Source organism: Anolis carolinensis, chromosome 4 (genome assembly GCF_035594765.1).
Source record: "Anolis carolinensis isolate JA03-04 chromosome 4, rAnoCar3.1.pri, whole genome shotgun sequence".
NCBI classification, from domain to species: Eukaryota; Metazoa; Chordata; class Lepidosauria; order Squamata; family Dactyloidae; genus Anolis; species Anolis carolinensis.
Genome location: NC_085844.1, coordinates 133,090,203 through 133,111,247, shown reverse-complemented (window position 1 = coordinate 133,111,247; position 21,045 = coordinate 133,090,203). Strand labels below are relative to the sequence as shown.

Genomic DNA, 21,045 nt, shown 5'->3' with positions numbered 1-21,045 from the left:
ATTATATTATCTCATTAATATATTGTATATCATTATATTATTATTATATTATCATATTATTATTATAGTATATTATATTATTCATCATTCATGACTACATTGAAACTAGAATAGAGAGAAATCAGCGTGGAAACCTTGTGAAACCTAAATTGCAAGAGGTACCATAGATTGTTGTACATGTAAATAATGGTAGTAACAAGAAATTCTTGATAGGATTCATAGTTTGTCTGGTTATGCTGGTTTGTGATGACAACTACTTTACAGTATATAATAAATGTTCATTTTGTTGTTCAACAATAAATGTGAGCTCTTCTTCATGGAAAAATAAGACGTCCCCTGAAAATAAGACCTAGTGCATCTTTGGGAGCAAAAATTAATATAAGACCCTGTCTTATTTTCGGGGAAACAGGGTAGCTTTGTCAATATGGATGTTGTAGACAGGATTACAGCTACTTTAGTTGCCATTTTCTTGCCTCTCACGTGTCCACGACCCTATAAACAGCTCCTTCTAACACTTCCATCAAAATATTTTTTTTCCTGAAAAGTAAATGTTGAAGCTCTTCTTTAGGTTCTTTAGTAGAGAGTGTTTTCTTCTCTCGTTATTTCCATTGGGGTGGGCTAGAAAAGCTTTTTCCAAACCAAACATTAATTTTTAACACATGCAAAAAAAATTCTGCCATTTCTTCTGAAATTATAACCAACTTTAAGGAGCATCCATTGAGAGGACAAGAGAACAGGCTCCATCTCCAGGAGGATCTTCCTGTATGTTATCTATAATTTGATCCATTTCACATAATCATCATCATCATATACTCTATTTATATTTCGCTCTATCTCCCCGAGTGGACTCACAGCGGATTACAGGTACATCATAATAATAATAATAATAATAATAATAATAATAATAATAATAATAATAATAAAACTTCATTTATACCCCGCCACCATCTCCCCAACGGGGACCCGGGGCGGCTTACATGGGGCCATGCCCAGAGCAATACAATATAACAAAATATAAAAACAACATATCATATGGCAAACATTCAATTCCATTAGACCAGGGGTCCTCAAACTTTTTAAGCCGAGGGCCGGTCCACAATCCTTCAGACTGTTGAGGGGCCGGATTACCATTTGAAAAAAAAATACAAAAAAATTCCAATGCACACTGCACATGTCTTATTTGTAGTGCAAAACAACAACAACAAGAAGAACAATGAAAGAACAATACAATATTTAAAAATAAAAACAATTTTAACCAACATACATTTATCAGGATTTCAATGGAAGTGTGGTCCTGCTTCTGGCCAATGAGATAGTCAAGTTAATTAGGATTGTTGTTGTTGTTGTTGTGTGCCTTTCAGACTTTGGGCGAGCCTAAGTCTAAAATTTATTTATTTATTATTTATTTATTGACTGCATTTATTTACTACATTTGTATCACACCCTTCTCACCCCAAAGGGGACTCAGAGTGGCTTACAAATTATATGTACATGCAATATATTATATTATTAGCATAGCACAATATTAGCATTAAATATTACTATATTAAACTATACTGTAATATTATTAGTAATATTATATGTAATATAGAATATATAATTAATATTATTATATGGTATTATTATTACTGTTATATTGTATTACATTATAATATTATTATCAATATTATATGTATATACAATATATTATATTATGAAACTGAGGGCAGGGGCCAGGTAAATGACCTCGGAGGGCCACATCCGGCCCCTGGGCCTTAGTTTGGGGACCCCTGCATTAGACAATTGACAAAGACAGTACATAAACAGAGGCAGGCTTCCCTCATTTTCTATCTCTGGCAGCTGGAGTCTATGTTCAACTCAGACATGGGACTCAGCCATGTTGTTCCATTTTTCCATGCCAAGGAGCTAGTCATCCATGGACACCTTCTTTATCGAACTGTCAACATGTTTTTCAGGGGCGCCTTTTACCTTCCCGCTAAAGCGGTATCTATTTATCTACTCACACTGCTGTTTTCAAACTGCTAGGTAGGCAGGAGCTCACCACACCCACAGCTTCAACTGCCAACCTTCCAGTCGGCAAGAAGTCCTCCTATAGCTGGCAGTTTAACCTGCTGTGCTAGCCGTGGGTCATCTGTTTCTGATTTGACTTCTTTTTTTTGTTGAAAATATCATTTATGAAGATAAAAGAATGATGGAAGAAAGGATTATCTAGGGATTTATGCATAATTGTTGAACAATGAAAAAATACCCATTAAAAAAACAACCAATCTTCTTCCTGTAATATGCTCCCTGTAACGTAGCTCCCCAAAAGTCACACTTTGGGATCAGCATAGGATGCACACAGGATCAGTGGGTGTTTTACTTAAAATATTCTCCAAAAGGTGGTCATCATCATCATCATCATTATCGGTTTTTATTATGGTCCAAAGACCCTATTTTCTCAGCAGTATTCATAAACCAGTATGATTCTAGATGCATATGAACATAGGTTAAACATAGGGGAAATATACAAAGCAAATTTCAAGCTGTGTCTAATACAGGAAGTTGTCCTATCCTGGCTACCTCAGGGAGAAACTTCACAACAGCTAAGTTCACCTGCGGGAAATCGTCACCTAGTAAAAACTTTACTTGGAATTGTGCTGATCTATCCAGAAGGTTTCTCAGTAGTGGGTTAATAATATGTAGCCGAGCCTGTTTGTAAAAACTGCAGGACAATAAGATGTGATACAAACATTCAACATCCTGGTTATTACAGGGGCAAATTCTTGCATTGTATGGGACTCCCACAAATCTTCCTTCAGATGGAAATATGCTTCAGATGGAAACACGTTACACCTTGCCTTGGGGAATAGGCAGAGATATTTGACCACAGTCAATTTCTTAAGATAATTTGCTTCATGAAAAGGCTCAGTATAATGTATGCTCAGAGCACTTGGGGAACAAGAAATATATGAGGGAAACACAGCTCACAGAAGGCAATATACCAAAGTCTTAGTTGGATAGATTTAAGTGTCTTGTCATAACCCAGAGGAAGAGAGACCAATAGAAGAGGCTTTTATTTTTATTTTTTACTTAAGCTTGAACCAATTGCTAGTGTAATCATCCTGGGCTAGATGCTGAACCAGACCTGAGCCCAGTCTGAAAACACCAACCTTAATTCAATGTAGTTTGTTTGTTTTTACTAGCCAAGCAAGTCCTTTTTACTGCAACATTTTATTGTTTTATAGATGGTAATCCTAATGTGGGTATGTGCAGCCATCAGGAACCATTTGTGGGCATGATGTACCTTCAAAACGGGTGGGAACACAGAAGATGATCTTGGTGGCTGCTCCCAAATGTTGGATATGTCATATTCAAGAGACTAGACTGGCTCCTCCATGGCAGACTTCTGGCAGTGGATGGACTTTTGTGTTTGTTTGTTTGTTTGTTTGTTTGTTTGTTTGTTTCAACAGACCAGTAAGAACAGTCTGTGTGGAAAGGGCTTAAATGGGTTAAATTGCCTGTGTTAATGTTATCTCTGCAGTTATACCTTGCTTTTAAAGAGATATGTTTTTAGAAGATTGCTGTTGACAATTTCTACATTGTAACCATTGTATGTTCTTACTGATGGGAGCTTTTATCTGGATCAAATGAATCTCAAGGCTAAGGAAAAGATGTGATGGAAATAAAAACATTTTATTAGTAATAGTAGCAGATGTGTCAAGAAAAGAAGGAACAGGAGAGAGAGACTATGGTGGTGAAATCACGCTTCCCTCTTCTTTACTACTATTCAGAAAACATGAATTTCTGAGTAGGAAGTGATTTCATCTAGAGTACTCTAAAGCAGGATATGCAAATCAGAAAAAGAGGATAGCTGTCATTTGGTATTTCTTGTCATTCGCCCATTTAGCTTGTTACGTGAGACTAATTCTCAATTCTTCTTAGTCCTTTGTTTGTGGGTAAGGCTAAGTGATAAGCTTAGTGGGCCACAGTTTATTTTTACGTAAAGTATTCCCTGTGAAAATTGCAGTGATAATAACAACGTAACACCTACATACAGGTGTTATGAAAGTACCTGAATTTGAAGGAAATATTTTGCTGTTTAATACGACTGGGTGATTATTACAATCACTCCTGGTCCATGGATTATGCATACAATGTCTCCCTCCGTGGTAATTCAGAGATTTTTGCTGACCTTGGTAAATTATGTGTTATTGCTGCTTTGCTGCTGCTACTTATTCTTCTTTTTATTCTAATTCTTCCTATGGTCTAAATTTATTGTTAAACATTTCGGAGAGGTACATAAATCAATTGGCCTTCCTAAGAGGGTCTATACTAAACACAAGCAAATATTAATTCCAGAAATTTCTGGAATTACAAAAGCAGTCTCCATTCCCTGAAATGGTCCATACCCTGTTTCCCCCAAAATAAGATCTACCCAGAAATTAAGACCTGTCATGATTTTTCAGCATTTCTGAGGATGCTATTTATTTCAAAAATAAGCCCTAGATATAGGTCATTTAAAAAGTCAATTTAGAAAAATAAGACTGCCCCTGAAAACAAGCCCTAACGCATCTTTTGAAGCAAAAATTAATATAAGACCCTGTCTTATTTTGGGGCAAAGGGGGTATATATCAGTGATTCCCCACCAGTGGTCCGCAAAAACTAAAATCTGGTCCGCAGCCTCACCGTTACTACTATGGAAAATAACACAGTCCAACCCAAAAAAATTATTGGTGTCTTCATTTTTTGATTTGTTACTGGAGTTATTTGGAATGCTGATTCAGAAAACTGCACTCAATAGACCACATCAGCTCTAGATTATTAAATATGGTTTTTTGTGGGCAAGCAGATGGCAACTACTGGGTGGCATATGTTCTGTATCAGAAACTAGAACTGATGTGGTCTATCCAATGCCATTTTCTGAATCAGCACCCCAAATAACCAAACCAAATCTAAAGTTGACCAAAAACTGATTCATAGCACTTTTGGTACTAAGGTTAGAGAGTGGTCCCTGGTCAAAGTGGTCCCCAGTCAAGTGGTCCCAGATCAAAAAAGGGGTTGGGAACTACTGATATATATAAAAGTCAAAGATGTCAGCCTATCTGCTCATCCGCCTATCTGTACCACAAAGGCTGGGCTAGGTGACAATCCAGTGGCCCTTTGTGATGGAGACTTTATGAGGTAGGTGCTCTCAGAGCTAGAGAAGGGAGAAAAGGAAGGAGAAAGAAAGAAGGAGAAAAAGAAGGAGATGGAGAAGGAGAAGGAGAAGAAAAGGGAGAGAGGGGTAAGAGAAAAAGGAGAGGAGAAAGGAAAAGAAGGGATAAAAGCAGGGAGGCAGCGGCTCCTCCAACTGAGAAACACTGGGTAGATACACTAGTAAGCAATAAAGAACTGGTCACCGCCACCATCATTATCATCATAGTAGATGGTCAGAAATAAAGGAGACCTAGTAAATGTAGTAGTATAACCAGTTTTAAGGAAATCTGATGCAATCTGGCTGCAGAGCTATATTTTGTTTTTTTATGTGTAGAGTGGAAAGATCTGCTCTGTAACAAAGCTAGGTTTTTGTTTTTTGTTTTTTTGTTTTTTGCAATATGTGAATTAGTAATGAATGAGGAAAAAATAGGAAATATACATGTTCCCATTATTGTTCTTCTTCCATATCCTCTCTTGTCTAAAAAAATCAGTCTTTCCATCGTTGCCAACTACAATATGCACTTGCTCTGTTTCCAGATAGGTAGCTGTGTTTATCTATTACAGCAAAACCAATAAATATCATTTTCAGACAATCAAAACCTCACCTTAATTAGCCAAGATACGAAGAACTACCGATGGTGTTTAAAAATATGCAGCTGCCTTGCTCCCCCCTTCATGAGTCAAAAGTAAATCTGGAAGTCTTTCACTAACCACAATTTCCTTTTTGGTTGTACAGGCTACCAGTTACAGAACAAGCCTGAAGCAAGTTATTTATTATCCATGATAGATAGCAACAGAGGTTTTCTATTTCAAAAAAAAAGGGAAAGTGTGACTAATTCAATATTGTGTGAAAAGAAGAGTGAAGCCCTACAACATGCCCAAAGTCTTGTTCAGATATTGGTTTATTAATCTGGGATATGGATTGTCAGAACTGGTCCAAAGAATCTTACAGCAACTTAAAGACTAACAAATTTATTATGAAGTAAATTTCCATAGCCTTTATCAGCTGCATCTATAACTGTGGCACCTCTAGCCTTGAGTACAAGTGAAGGGAGGGTTCAAATGGAATCAGTTCTATAAAAATTTAATCAATTTCAAATTCAGGACAGTAAAGTGAGCAGCAACTAACCACTGCAGCAGAATCCTTACAGTTACATCCCAATAACTTAATGCCATCTTGTTGCAAGAAATCTGTGCAGAGAAATATCTGATTTGAATGGATTTCTGCCTTTCACAAGGAAGCATTGTGAGCTCCAGGAATGCAGCATCTAAGAAAGCAGGGATCTTCAATCTCTAGTTTATTCTTAATGGAATATTTACTAAAAATTGGCTATATTAATAGTTACAACAAAATATATATTTAAAAAACAATATTAGTTCTGAGCTAATTCAGAATTATTATCTTTGGATCTAAGTATATTTTAGTGTAGAAATGTTGGATTCAGTGTATCAGACATGGTGCTTCATCATTTCCTGTATCTACAACATGCTACAGTACCCCTTTTAATATGTATGTCTATGTGTGAGAGATATACAATGAAGGATTATTGTTTCTTACAGTTACCTCATCGCCGAGTGACATTCTCTGCAGCCAATCAGGCTCAAGATCTACAGGACCCCTCTCAACACAGTTACTATGACAGTGGCCTGGAGGAGTCAGAAACGCCAAGCAGCAAGTCTTCATCAGGTCCTCGCATTGGACCCCTTGCTCTGCCCGAGGATCACTATGAACGCACCACGCCTGATGGCAGCATTGGGGAGATGGAGCACCCTGAAAACGGTAAGGAGCTTTATCCACATTTCTGTGCCTCTTTAGAAAGTCTGTCTGTGGGCAAAGAGGAAATACTATCATATTCAAGGGGGGAATGGGAGTAGAAATCATTTTCAGCCATTTTGGAAACACACATTAACGGTAACTGTGCTGAAAATGTTTGAGCTAGTGCTTCCTCCAGTAAAAGAAAGTAAAGGGACAATGCATGCGGAGAGATGGGTGCAGGCTTTCAGTTTGCAGCAGAACATTCAGTAATATAAACAGACAAATTCAATTCCCCATAATTTGCTGTGGTCTCCATTCTGCTCTCTCTACCTACCTATTTCATTTTGAAAATGACTACATCAACATTTTTTTTACCATTATGGAGTTTTAGCAGCAGGCTAAAGAATATACTGAAGGCTAATGGGTCATGTGTTTTCCAGCCTACTCTTTAAACCACTATTGTTCTTATTGCTGTTACTATCTCCAGCAATATTAGGAACTAATATTAGATAGTTCCTTGACCTCTCCACATAAAAGGTACAACAAAGATTTAATATTGAACTGTGGTTCTCAATCTTCAGTCCTCCAGATTTTTTGGACTTGGCCTCCTAACACCCAGCTTATTAGCTATGGCCCCATCTACACTGTCACATAATGTAGTTTAGCTGTATAGGACTGCGTTATATGAGACCACATTGCCATATAATGCCGTTCAATGCAGTTCAACTGCGTTATGAAACTACATTATATGGTAGTGGAAATGGGGGCCTGTGTTGTCTTCGGGTTCTGAGAACTGGACGTTCAAAGGTTGAGGACCACTCTCCTAAAAGAACATAGCTGTGTTTCATCATTATTTGGAATTCTTTTTAAATCACTTTTGATACATTTCCTTGTTTGAATCATTTTTTCTTTAAACTCCTAATTCCATTTATCTGTTGGCAAGATATATCCTTCCTAATGCATTATTTGCAAGTGCTGTGAACCTGAGCGGCTTACCAGTGCTATCAGCTCTTCAGTGTTTATTCATGATGAGCTACATGTTAGCTCAGCAAACATGTTCTCAAATGCACTTTTGCTAAGTCTGTGGATGGAGGAGCAATGTAAGGGAGAAGTGGGCTAGAGAGGGGGATTAAGGTTTTTTACACACTGATTTTGCAGCATAGATTATTCAACTCCAAACCATCCTTTCACTACATATTGCTCGAATTAACTGAAAGGGGAGGGTTTAATATATGAAGGAGAGGGAAATGAAAGCAGGAATTACATGGGGCACTCAAAAGGGAGGGAGGTTCTTAATATTTTCATCAAATTTCACTTTGCCAATGTATTATTTGCCCCTGCACACCTCATTGCGTTATAAGGTAAATATAGTTGGGGAACAATATTATTATTATTATTATTATTATTATTATTATTATTATTATTATTATTATTATTGATACCCCCTTTTTCTCTCCACAAAGGAGACTCAAATGGCTTACATTAAAAGCATTTCAATAGATGGAGTACAAAAATAGGCAAGGAAGGTGGTACAATTAAAATTCAAAAAACATACAAACATTAAAATAGAATTAAACATAAATGGCACTAATTAAAGATGAATTAATTAAAAACATATTCAAAGATAAAACCACAGCACCCCCTGGCTTGATCTTAAAACATGTTCTTCTTTAATCTGTACATATTACTCCCATGCCTCAGATTTTCAGAGTCATATTACATTTTATTTTTCATTTTAGCAGACATCTATCTATTATGGCCATGTATCATATTTTTCTGTACAACCATTTGGTAGCTTCCTACACAGGACCTTTACAGTCTATATAAATGATGGAAATGAGTCTTTTCTTATCTGAGTGTCTGCAGATATAATTTAAATTTCTGATAAACACAAAAACACTACCTGTTAAGTACTTATCTTGCATATATATGTCACCTCCTGTTTAAAATTAATTTGTAATCTCTGTACTAGCTAGAGATGTATGGTGTTTTTTACTCATTTTTCCAAAATTTGGAATAAACGTTCATACACACAAGCCCATCTACACTGCCATATTATGCAGTTTGGAACTGTGTTATATGGTAAATTGGGGCTCATATAGTGTAGTTCAGCACAAACTGCATTATATGAGTCTACATCTGTGGTTCTCAACCTTTTGTCCTCCAGGTGTTTTGGACTTTAACTCCCAGAAATCCCAGTCAGTTTACCAGCTGTTAGGAACTGTGGGAGCTGAAGTCCAAAACACCTGGAGGCCCAAAGTTTGGGAACCACTGGGCTACATTGACCACATTGCAGTGTAAATGGAGCCACACACACACATATAAATATGCACATTTATTCCAAATTTTGGAGAAATTTATGAAGAATCAATAATATTTTCTTCTCATTACAAGAAATTTTAAGTTACAAAAAAACTATATGCAGTTGATTTAGGCTGGATCTCCATTGCCCTATATCCCAGGGTCTGATCCCAGATTTCTGCTTTTCCCAGATTATATAATCCAGTTCAAAGCAGATAATCTGGGATCAGATCCTGGGATATAGGGCAGTGTAGATCCAGCATTACTTTGCACAATATTCACACTGTTTATGCACAGAAAACAACTTTTTCTATACAGAAAATATTTATTTATTCACAGAAAATGCTGGTTACTGTGTAAAAAAGGTTTTCTGTTCAAAAAATGAAATGCAAATTTTGTGCAGAACACGTTCTGAATTTCAGAGATCCATGCCAGTTCAGGATTATCCTTGTCAGGATTTCTGGCATTCAAGAAATATGTTTTTTCAGTCATGTCTAAAAATATTTCAAAATATTCTTTCTATCTCAGAGAGAAAGATGGAGTACAAAAATAGGCAAGGAAGGTGGTACTTCATGCTTCTTTCAGCACAATCCTGTACATGTGCAGTCAGACAAAAGTTCCTTCAAGTTTAATGTCACTTACACCCACATAAGTATTTCAGCTGTTGGTGAACATTCAAACCAGATTGAAATCTAAAATTGGTACATTTCAAGATTTTCCTGTCTTTTCCCCCTCAAGTTTATTCACTAAACTCCTAAAAGATAACCCTCCATATTCCATTCCTCAGCCTATGGAAAATTCCACCCTTCTAAAGATTTTTGGTAAGAGTCCGCCTTTGTATTCCTATTCAGGTGGGCTTTAAAAAGACAATAACCAAGACACTGGGATTTGAAGTGATATTTTGTGCTGCTCAAGCAATGATACTGCAATTTCAAGTAACCAAACAAATTACAAATCCAATGTAAAAACAGACTGTTCCTACACTTTGTTAAAAGGGTGATATATAAGTACTTCATTTCTCTTCCAAGTCTCAGGGTGAATTTACAGTTTATGAAAAAATGATTTACTATATGAATGATATACAGAAGAAAAGATAAATGGAAAAGGAAGAGAAGAATAAGCAGATTTAGTTGCCAATCCTTTTTTTCAAAGTGTACAATTATATTAACATACAAAACAAGTAAAATGGTCAGTAAAGTAGGCAGCTCTGGAAATGCTGAAGGATAGCTAGGGGCCCTTCCACACAGCCATGTAACCCAGAATTTCAAGGCAGAAAATCCCACAATATCTGCTTTGAACTGGGTTATCTGAGTCCACACTGCCATATAATCCAATTCAAAGCAGAAAATGTGGGTTTTATTCAGCTGTGTAGAAGGGGCCTAGCTCTCAGCTCATCTTTATGGGTTTAAAGCCATCCAGAATGGTAACCATTGAGCCACACTCATCTTGGAGCTGGAAGCAACTCTGCTTCTTGGCAGGGGGTTGGACTGGATAGCCCATGAAGTCTCTTCCAACTCTTTAATTCTATGATTCAGTGGAGTTTCTGGGCACTTCTTTGTTTTGTGGGTCTGAGGTCTCAACAGAAAGATTGGGCTTCTCTACTTCCCCAGGTAGAGAGAGAGGTATCTCAGGGAAAGTAATCCTAGAAACCAACGAAGTCTTGTTTAAAGTAAAAGTGAGGTCTCTGCCCATTCTAAGTTGGATTCACTCTGCTCATCCCACATGGGGAAGCATATTACACTTATGCCAACAGTGATACCTCAAAAAACCAGAAGCAAAGTGAAAAGGATTAGAAGAAGTGATACAGGTTGTGTGCTCTGGGCTTATTGTACTACCTGGAGCAAGTTAGGGAGTGAAGCACCAGCATTGTAATTCATGAGATTACTTGTTATACCAACCCATAGCAGGAGTGTCTTGAGATGTATAAAAGAAACTTCCCTAAGGTTGCCAGCAAGTGTTTTTCACGCCCTAGTAGACCTTGTATCCCACGTGGACATGTCTACAGCACAAGTGGCAGTGGGAAGTTTTCTCCGCTTCCATTCTCCTACTAGGGCTTGTGAAAGGCTGAGAATTTATTCAGCCACTTTTCTAAGGTACCAGAAATCTTTATCCAAATTTCTTGATCCTAGAGCAAATTCTTCACCACTCTTGGCTCTGGTTCCTACTTTTGCATTCCATTTGCCTGCAGTTATAAGCATGCCCTATTTTGATGTGCAATCATTTTCCTCCTGGACTCCAGAATAGAAATGTTCAGTTTCTTCTTCTTTTGCCTTCAGCAGTTGAAACATAAGCTTAGGGCCCTTCCACACAGCCATGTAACCCAGAATATCAAGGCAGAATAACCCACAATATCTGCTTTGAACTGAGTTATGTGAGTCCACACTGCCATATATCCGAGTTCAAAGCAGATAATATGGGATTTTATTCAGCTTTGTGGAAGGGGCCAAAGATTGTAGTTACGTATATTGGTGAGGTTTCCCTGATGCCTTATTGATATTATTCAGTGAGATCATGTGTGATATGATCTCAGATTGCTTTAACTACATTTCTGTTCGTTATTAATGCCCATCCCATTTCCTTTTAGATTTAATTTTCTCTGGAAAATACTGTGTGACTGTGCGTATCTACAGTAGAGTCTCGCTTATCCAACACTCACTTATCCAACGTTCTGGATTATCCAACACATTTTTGTAGTCAATGTTTTCAATAATCGTGATATTTTGGTGCTAAATTCGTAAATACAGTAATTACTATATAGCATTACTGCATATTGAACTACTTTTTCTGTCAAATTTGTTGTATAACATGATGTTTTGGTGCTTAATTTGTAAAATCATAACCTATTTTGATTTTTAATAAGCTTCTCCTTAGTCTCTCCTTGTTATCCAACGTATTCGCTTATCCAACGTTCTGCCGGCCCGTTTATGTTGGATAAGTGAGACTCTACTGTACCTTCAAATTTCTTGTCCACTTGTGGCAACACCATAAAACTCCTGGAGTTTTCTTACACAAGGGATACTCACAGATAGTTTTTTATTTCCTTCCTTTGAAATACATACTGAGCACATGGCATTCATAAACTGTCTCCCATTCAAGTCCTAACTGGCCCTGGCCTTGCTTGGTTTCCAAAATGAGACAAGATCCGATGCCTTTAGGGTACTTATCTGACTGAAAACGACCAATTCCTGTCCACTTTACAATGTTTAACTTCCCCTGATTCATGCCTCTAATATTCCATGTTCCTATTCTGTGTGATGTACTGCTTTGGAATTTCCTTTCACCTTTGAGCACAATAAAAAAGTTGAACATATCATTAAAACCTTTGTACTTGTCTTCTGCTTGTTCCCACTAGCTTGTTAAGTGCCTGCTGACCTTGTGTCATCTTCTGGCATTGTTTCTTGCATCATTTTGGATTGTCTTATCATAGGATTTTCATAGTAAAATATGTTCAGAAGAGATTTACCATGCCACCCTTTGTACAGTAATGACAAGTGTTAGCTGATGGTGCCGCTGTTGTTGTGTCTGAGGGCCCTTCCACACAGCCATAAAACCCAGAATATCAAGGCATATAATCCATAATATCTGCTTTGAACTGGATTATCTGAGTCCACACTGTCATATAATGCAGTTCAATGTGGATTTTATACAGCTGTGTGGAAGGAGCCTGAGATAACCTACACTAGTGTCACTACCATTACTGCTGCTGTTTGGCATGTTTAATCCAGCACCTCAGCAAAAGCCAGTCTGACATGAGATACCCAACAGCAGCAGTGCTAACAACAACATATAGCCTCTTACGTCACAGACACACTCAATGCCATCTGTATGTACCTATGAAAGTTGAATTGTAATTATTCTACCAACTTGCAGACAAAATGAGGAGTCAGTAAAAATATAAAAGAACATTTTAATTGCAAGTACATTTATTTGATTTAACAAAGATGTAATAGACACTTAATTTAAAATTTCTATGTGTTTTGTCAAATTTGACTTACTCACACAGCTTACAAAATTCACTGAGGCCTCTTCACTGTCATATTAAATCCAGACTATCTGCTTAGAACTGGATTATATGGCAGTGTAGACTCATATAATCCAGTTCACATCATATAATGTGGATTATCTGCTTTGATAATCTGGATTATGTGACATCTTAGAAGGGGCTCTAAAGATCTTGATCTATACTTCAAACAAAGGGTTGCTGTAAAGGCAAAGTATTGAGCTCATGGAGCAGAAGGGAAGTGTGATAGGAAAATATAGACAGAGAGAGGAATGATTGTAAACAAAGAAAGATTTTTCCTCCACAAAACAATTTCAAAGGATTTCAAATCATTGACCCATTTAAATGCTGTATCTCCTCCCAAGCCACAGGAAGAGGCAGGTAATAAAGGTATTATTATTAGTAGTAGTAGTAGTAGTAGTGGTGGTGGTGGTGGTGGTGGTAGTGAGAGTTGAAAGTTTATTAATTAATAATAGTTGAAATTCCAAATTTACATTCTTTTAAGACAATAAGTAGTAAAGGTGGATTGGAACAAGTACATCTTCCTTGCAGCCAGGAGGTTATCCTCCGTTCTCCAATGAACACCACATAGACATTCCTCATCATTCTCTGGAAGGCGACTTCTAAAGCTCTTACATCAGACTTTTGCTAGGATCCCTGTGGGGATCAAGAAGCTAAAGAAAGAAAAGGAAAGACGATGAATCATAAGGAAGGCAGATAGGAAAAATAAGAGCAGGTGTTCTGGTGGCATAAAGGAGAAATTTGGTTTTCAAAAAAACATACAGTTGTTTCCTTCTTTCCAAATCTCACAACTAGGCTGCATGGAGACAGAGAGACTAAGATCCCGAATAGCATTTTTCAGCTTTGTTCTGGAAAGAGATTTAGTGAAGGTATTTAATTTTAATTTAAACTGCAATTTAACATATTAAATGTTAAATTATTCAAATGTGAAAAGCAATTGAGTTGCATTGTATAAGTTATTAATAATTAACTAAAATGCTTATAGGTATCCAACTCATTTTTGTTCTGTCTCTGCTAACAACAGTATATTCTGAAAAATCTACATCAAAGTGGCTACAAAACTACCAATTTTGTTCACCATCAATCTTTGCCATTGTTTTTTTCACTTTTTAAAATAATTTTAAAATTGTAATACAGTGTTCCCTCACTTATCGCTGGGGTTAGGACCACCCGCAATAAGTGAAAATTCGCAAAGTAGGGACACTATATTTATTTTAATATTTATACATTATTTTAGTAGTTATACACTGTTTCAAGTCTGTATCAACCAATTGTGTGTTGATAAATCGCCTCCTTCTCCGCCCGTTGCCACTTGGGCTCCTTTTCTCTCCCTTTGACTTCTTCTTCCTCCCTTCCTTAGATTGTAATTTGTAATTTTTTATGATTTATAATAGTCTTTTAGAGTTTATTTAAAAACCGCAAAACAGCAAATCCGCGAAAAGTGAACCACGAAGTAGTGAGGGAACACTCTACACCTACAGTATACATAATAAACATATACACATACAAAGACAACCCACCAACCATAGTACAGTAATCCCACAACCCACCCCCAGTGCTACCCACCACCTTGACTTCCGTCACTGAACCTCATGGAGTTTGTGCACATTTTTTATTTAACCCTCTATTTCTAGCCCAATCAATTCTTCTTGTTTTTATTTCTTAAGATCTCCCTTCAAGTATGCTAAGGCCTGCTTCCAGCTTCTTTCAAAAATTTCATGACTTTCATATTTAAAATTGCTAGAAATCTTGGCCATCTGTGCGTAATCCCACAATTAATCCTTCCAATTTTTAATGCTTAATATTTTCTCACCCTTCCAATCTTTGGCAATCATAATACATGCCACCGCAAAGCTGTACAGACAGATTTTTCTTTCAATCTTTGCCATTGTTGAAGGTGCCACCCTCAATATTAGAAGGTGTGAACTGTACTCACTGACCTCCAGCTTGTAGTAATCAAACAATTTGTGAAGTTGGTTTTATTGAGATAATTAGACCATTGTCTGTTATGGGCTTCTTCTTAATTGCATCTCATAGGATCTTATCACACACACCACGAGTAATACCTTTTAAGTAGGAAACCTGTGGTTTTTGAAGGCTCGGTGCAAACTGGATAAATATGAACCCCATCACACAGTTCTCTTCTTCCCATGTCTAATAAAATCATGCACGTTGACTTATCACATAGCAGAATAACGACTCCTCCCAATCTGTCCGATGTTCCCCTTCATTACTGCTGTCTCTTTTTTAACAACTTTTTTTGACAGATCTTGTACAACTCTGTTCTTTTGTCCAAATGGAAAAATGTTCAAACATTTTTTTTCCTATAGAGCTGGGTAGTTTTGGGGAAAATGTTAAAATGTTAAAAATGAAACAATTAATGGCGAGTGGAAAACATTTGTGGCTTTATATATGGTCTTTCTTTAACTGCCACCAGAAGTGTACTGCTTTCCATTCAGCAACAGAGAATCAAGCGTTAAGAAAAGACTGCCCCTAAAACACACCCAAAAGCATGGCACTGGCACATCAGACAAGTTGGAGGCAACCTGCAGAGATGTGTATAAAACACACACACATCAAAAGCCATGCTTCTGATACATGTGAAGAAATATAGGACGAGTGAAGACAATTGTAATCCTCTTTTCCAAAAGATGTTGTCTGCAGATCCTTTGCATGTGGCTTCCAACAGGTTACTGATGAAACGGTCCATGTGTCATGTAATAGGACCCGTAAGAAATCATATGCGAAGAGCATCAAAGACAAGATATAAGACTGTGTGCTAAAGTCCATGACAACCTTCGTTTGTCTTTGTGATAAGGAGTTGCAAGGAGATTTGCATATCTGCTAGGTCACTGCCAGTGGCCCTGAAGACAAACTGATGCATGCGGGATAGATTGTTGTGTACTTTCAAGTCATTTCTTACTTATGGTAACATTAAGGACAACCTATCAGAGACCTTTCTTCACAAGATTTATTCAGAAGAGCTTTGACATTGCCTTCCTCTGAAGCTGAGAAACTATGATCTACACAAGGTCACCCAGTAGATTTCCATAATGGAACAGAGATTCCAACCCTGGCCCCCAAAAACCCTAGTCCAGGACTGAAATAATTACACCATGTTGGTTCTCTGTGGCATTAATGCTTTATACAAATACATGAGGGTCAAACTCATGTATGTATGGAGATGTTTAAATTAAGTCTTGCCAGGAAGCGGGCTCTTATCACAACTTTGAATTATCAGGATTCAGCTCAGAAATGCTCAGAGCAAAAATATGCCTTGTGAGAATTAGACCTCAGCTATGATGGGTGTTGACAGAATCGGGCCCTTATGTATAGTCATTTTTTGACAGAATGAGGTCCTTCATAGTAGTAATTTTGGAAAGATTGGCTTCTTGAGTTCAGTAAGTCTTGGCAGGATCTGGATTTTTTTATTTCATTACTTTACAGTTGACCTGAAAAAAAGAAAAATATTAATCTAATTTTATTTTAAAACATTGCATCCTCTTGTATTATATTGGTTTTAAAGGCAAGCCAGCACAAAGAGACCAGCAGAGTGAAACTGAAGAAATGTAAATCTCATTTTTTATTATTTTGCTTATATGAAATATACTATAAAATGTCCAAGGCAGCAAAAATATTTTAAACAAATAAAGGAACAACATCATCAATAATACAGAAGGCATTTATTACCATAGATAATGTAAAATCTGAATTACTGATTCCATAATCTACAATGCTGCCAACATTTCAATAACTTAACTGTTCATCTGCTTTGTTGGACTGCCTTCTTTTTTATTTAATGTATATTCAAAGTATGTATCTTTCTGACTGAATCGCGAAATGCACAAGGAAGCTAGCATGGAATTTTGTAACACAGAATGAATCTCCCTCCTGTAATTTACAGAGTAATCATATATACATTTACAATCACATACATTTCCTACAAATTCGGCATGATTTAACTGTTAGCTAACTGTATACAGATTGCGAAGTTGAGTATATATCTGGCCATGATCTTATCTACCATCTCCATGAATGGTGTAATAAGGCATGTCTGGTGAAATGGACCCAGTTACCTCTGGCTATTGAAAAATAAAACTGGTTCCAGCAGTATTATTGCATATATCCTGAGATATATACAATTTCAAGATAGGCCAGGCTCACAGAACAGATTGCATTGAACTCCTATTCCTTGATCAGCGGGAGCATTTGTCTTTGGTCAAATAGGGGTGGGGATCAAGAACATCACTACCGACCAACATGAAAGCAACATAAACCACTATAGAGACAAATCCTTAGCAATAATTTATAGCAAAGAAGCAGCAAAGCTTCCAAAATTAGCCAGTTGGCACATTAATGTCCTGGAATCATTCTCATTCTTCCCTCTGAGAAATGGAAGAGATAACTTATTTGAGCTCAAAGCACAACTTACGCAGGAGACAAGATGGGATCTATCTTCACCAGGATTATCAAAGGGCTAAAAGTCTTACGCAGTTCTTTCAGTATTCTTTTCCTCCAAAAATAAGGATAGAATTACATTACGACTGGCCAAAAGCACTACCAGTATTGCTAGAACTTAAAGCATGGAGAAGAAACAACAACAGAACTAATGAACAAATCTGTCACTCATAAGAAGATCATTAAATAGTTTCAACAGATTTTCAAATCAAATTCCAACCCTTGTATCCCACTGTGAATTCAGCTCTAGATTGCTGTCCTTTGTGTCACATTTTTCATACTTCCTCACAAACTTATGCAGAAACAGTGATGATAGTAGCCATGAGGTGTGATTTCAAGCACTGAAAAATAATCCACTGATACTACTTTACATGTCAAACGCTTACCCACAATTACAAGTCTGATAATACTGGGAAATGCTAAACTGGACCAGCTGATAGTTATTGTGAAAAAGTTGACCCTGAAATTAATTCAGAGATAGCATCTTATCCAACGTAGATGAGCCAAAATGGGACCTGATATATCCCCAGTGTGTTGGATGGGGAATGATGCCAGAGACTCTTATGTCCATATATGGATGAAATGCCTGCTTGTGTGAACTTCTGGTCTCAAGTTGTGAATGAAATTTACCACTGGAAATCACAGATTCTGGCTCACTGCTACTTTTATAATTGTTTCTGTGAAGAACTAAAGCCTTACAACATAAACATGTGTCATTGCAATTATGCTTCTCACAGCTAGGCTAGAAACTGCAAGTTCACAGAAGTATTTGGGACACATAAGCCTTGAATAATAGTTAGCACAACTGTAATTGAACACTTTATTTGCACTTTAAAAAGGCACATATTCCCCAAATTGTTTGAGTGCCTTTAAAGAAAGAAAAGGTGGCTAATCTAGTAATACTTAGATTTGATTACTGTTGTGACACATCTGAACTTCTACAGTTTATGCAAATACTGAGAAGTGACTCAACCACTTCTTAGGTAGACATGGAAACTGGATCCAACAGGCTTACAGAACAGTCCCCCCCACACACAATTCTATATGCCCCAAAGAAGTTGCTGATCTTCTTTCTTAGGAAGCCATTAAACATATGGATGACTGATTAAATTAATTGCCCCACTCGATTTGCCCTTTCCTACTGCACCCCCTTTTTATATGCCAGAAAGAGAAAATGTCTACCAAGATATAGCTGATAAAAAATAATTTTAGAACAAAAGATATATTTATAGGTTCCAGCTCAATTTCCCTGGAGCAACTCATAACAAAAACTGGCTAATGCCAAATATAATTGGCTTAATGTAGGTCATGTTCTAATGTTTGCAGCACTTTTTTTTAAAAGTGAGAGACTTCTACATCTCTCACGGTCTTTGGATTGCTGACTGCAGACCCAAGCTTTAATAGGCAGACAAATGTTCTCTATTCCTGATCCGTTGTTCCAAGGTCCTTTGGAAAACAGGGTCCCATTTACAGTTTGAAAGTGCATTATATTGTCAGATTAGATGCATATGGTGCAGTACAATGTAGTTAAACTGCATTATATGAGTCTACACCAGTGGTTCCCAGACTTTTTTTTTATCAGAGACCACTTTAACCAGGGACCACTCTCCAACATACGTACCAAAAAGGTTACGAATCAGCTTTTGGTCAACTTTAGATTTAGTTTGGTTATTTGTGGTGTTGATTCAGAAAAATTGTGGTGTTGACTCTAGTTTCTGACACAGAACATATGCCACTCAGTAGTCCCCATCTACTCACCCACAGAAAACCATATTTAATAATATAGAGCTGATGTGTTCTATCCAATGCAGTTTTCTGAATCAGCACCCCAAATTACCCCCAAAACAGGCCTAAAAACAAAGACACCAAGAAAAAAGTTTTGGTTGGGCTGTGTTATTATCCATAGTCATAACGGTGAGGCCGTGGACCATATTTTAGTTCTTGCAGACCTCTGGTGGTCCACGGACCACAGGTTGGGAACCACTGGTCTACGCTGACCATATAATTAGTCTGAAATTTCATTATATGGCAGTGTAGATAGGGTCTGATTAGCAGATGGAAATACATTAGACAACATTTCATGTTTAGACATGCAGCATTTCATGACACAGTAGTTCAGTTTTACTAGCAAACTGAAGGTTAAACCAGCCTCTTATAAAATATATGAACACATACATACACTGTAATAACTCCGATATTTCTCCTTACGTTCACGCAACACACCTATACACTGCAGCCAACACACTAATGTGTTGCGACACACAGTTTGGAAAGCTCTAAGCTAGAGTCTGCCTTTCCCCATCACTGCCGTTTGCTAACACTGATGGCTAGGTCAGTTGTTGTAAAATGAGGGCTCTGAAATTAATTTACAGATAACACATCATCTCACCTATAAGAGCCAAAATGGGACCTGGTATATCCCCAGCATGCTGGATGGGGAATAGATGCTTACATCCATATGTTGTTGGAATGCCTACTCACATATATTGTGAATAGCTACCTTATACCACATGTCTGTTAGTCCACATGTTTCAAACTCAAGGCCTGTGGGCCAAATCTGGTCCACCATGTCATTTTATGTGGCCCTCCTGATGCTAGGCTATAACTCCTATATTCTTCATCATTAGATATCATGACTAGAGCTACAGTACTACAGTAACATTTGGAAAGCTGCATTTTTTCTATTTAGTCTGGAATTTGGATTGAAATACAAGCTTGTGGATATAATGTCTGACTTTAAAATGTTGTTAAATCCTTTCCCAACCGCAGAGCCACAAGTGCTGTTAGACTGCTATTCCTTTCATCCCTAGTCCACATGGTGGATCCTCAACAGTGATGGGAGTTACTGTTCAATAATATCAGGGACTTAAAATGGATAAAAACTAAAGAGCAATGAACACTATGTAAAAAATATATAGTTGTCCCTCTGTAGTCATAGATTATCTGTCCATGGACTCAACGTTGCTTTGAAAAAAACCATAAGTTTGATGTGGCTCTCGATGAAAATGAGCCTGCCCTCCCCAGAATTAATCCATATATGGCAATGAATTAAAAAGAAAGAAAAAGTTAAGCTTTTTTTGTTTGTCTAATTCAGATTACCCTACTATTGCAGTCTACAAAGCATCAATGTTTTAGCTTGAGTCTGAGGTTCTTGACATAACTGTAAAAAAAGTTTAAAAGTTACATTAAAAAGAAGACCATGTTAAAAAAATCTACCATCACACTATTCCTTCTCCAAAATATATGGTAGTTTAGATGGGTTCATATGCCTTGTTTATGTGATTTGCTGAACAGGAAAAGATTAGAAGAAGCAGCCTTTGTTCCAACTTTC

The 21,045-nt window shown here is 37.1% G+C and overlaps 1 protein-coding gene across 4 annotated transcripts in view; it reads left to right on the top strand.

Moving 5' to 3' along the window:
* The window catches only part of pcdh1 (protocadherin 1), a 151,349-nt gene that overhangs the window by 96,641 nt on the left and 33,663 nt on the right, over window positions 1–21,045 (top strand). For all 4 annotated transcript variants that reach the window (XM_008108994.3, XM_008108993.3, XM_008108996.3 and 1 more), the window contains exon 4: window positions 6,739–6,958. In XM_008108994.3, coding sequence (XP_008107201.1) covers window positions 6,739–6,958 — 220 coding nt within the window. The remainder of the gene's footprint in view (window positions 1–6,738; window positions 6,959–21,045) is intronic.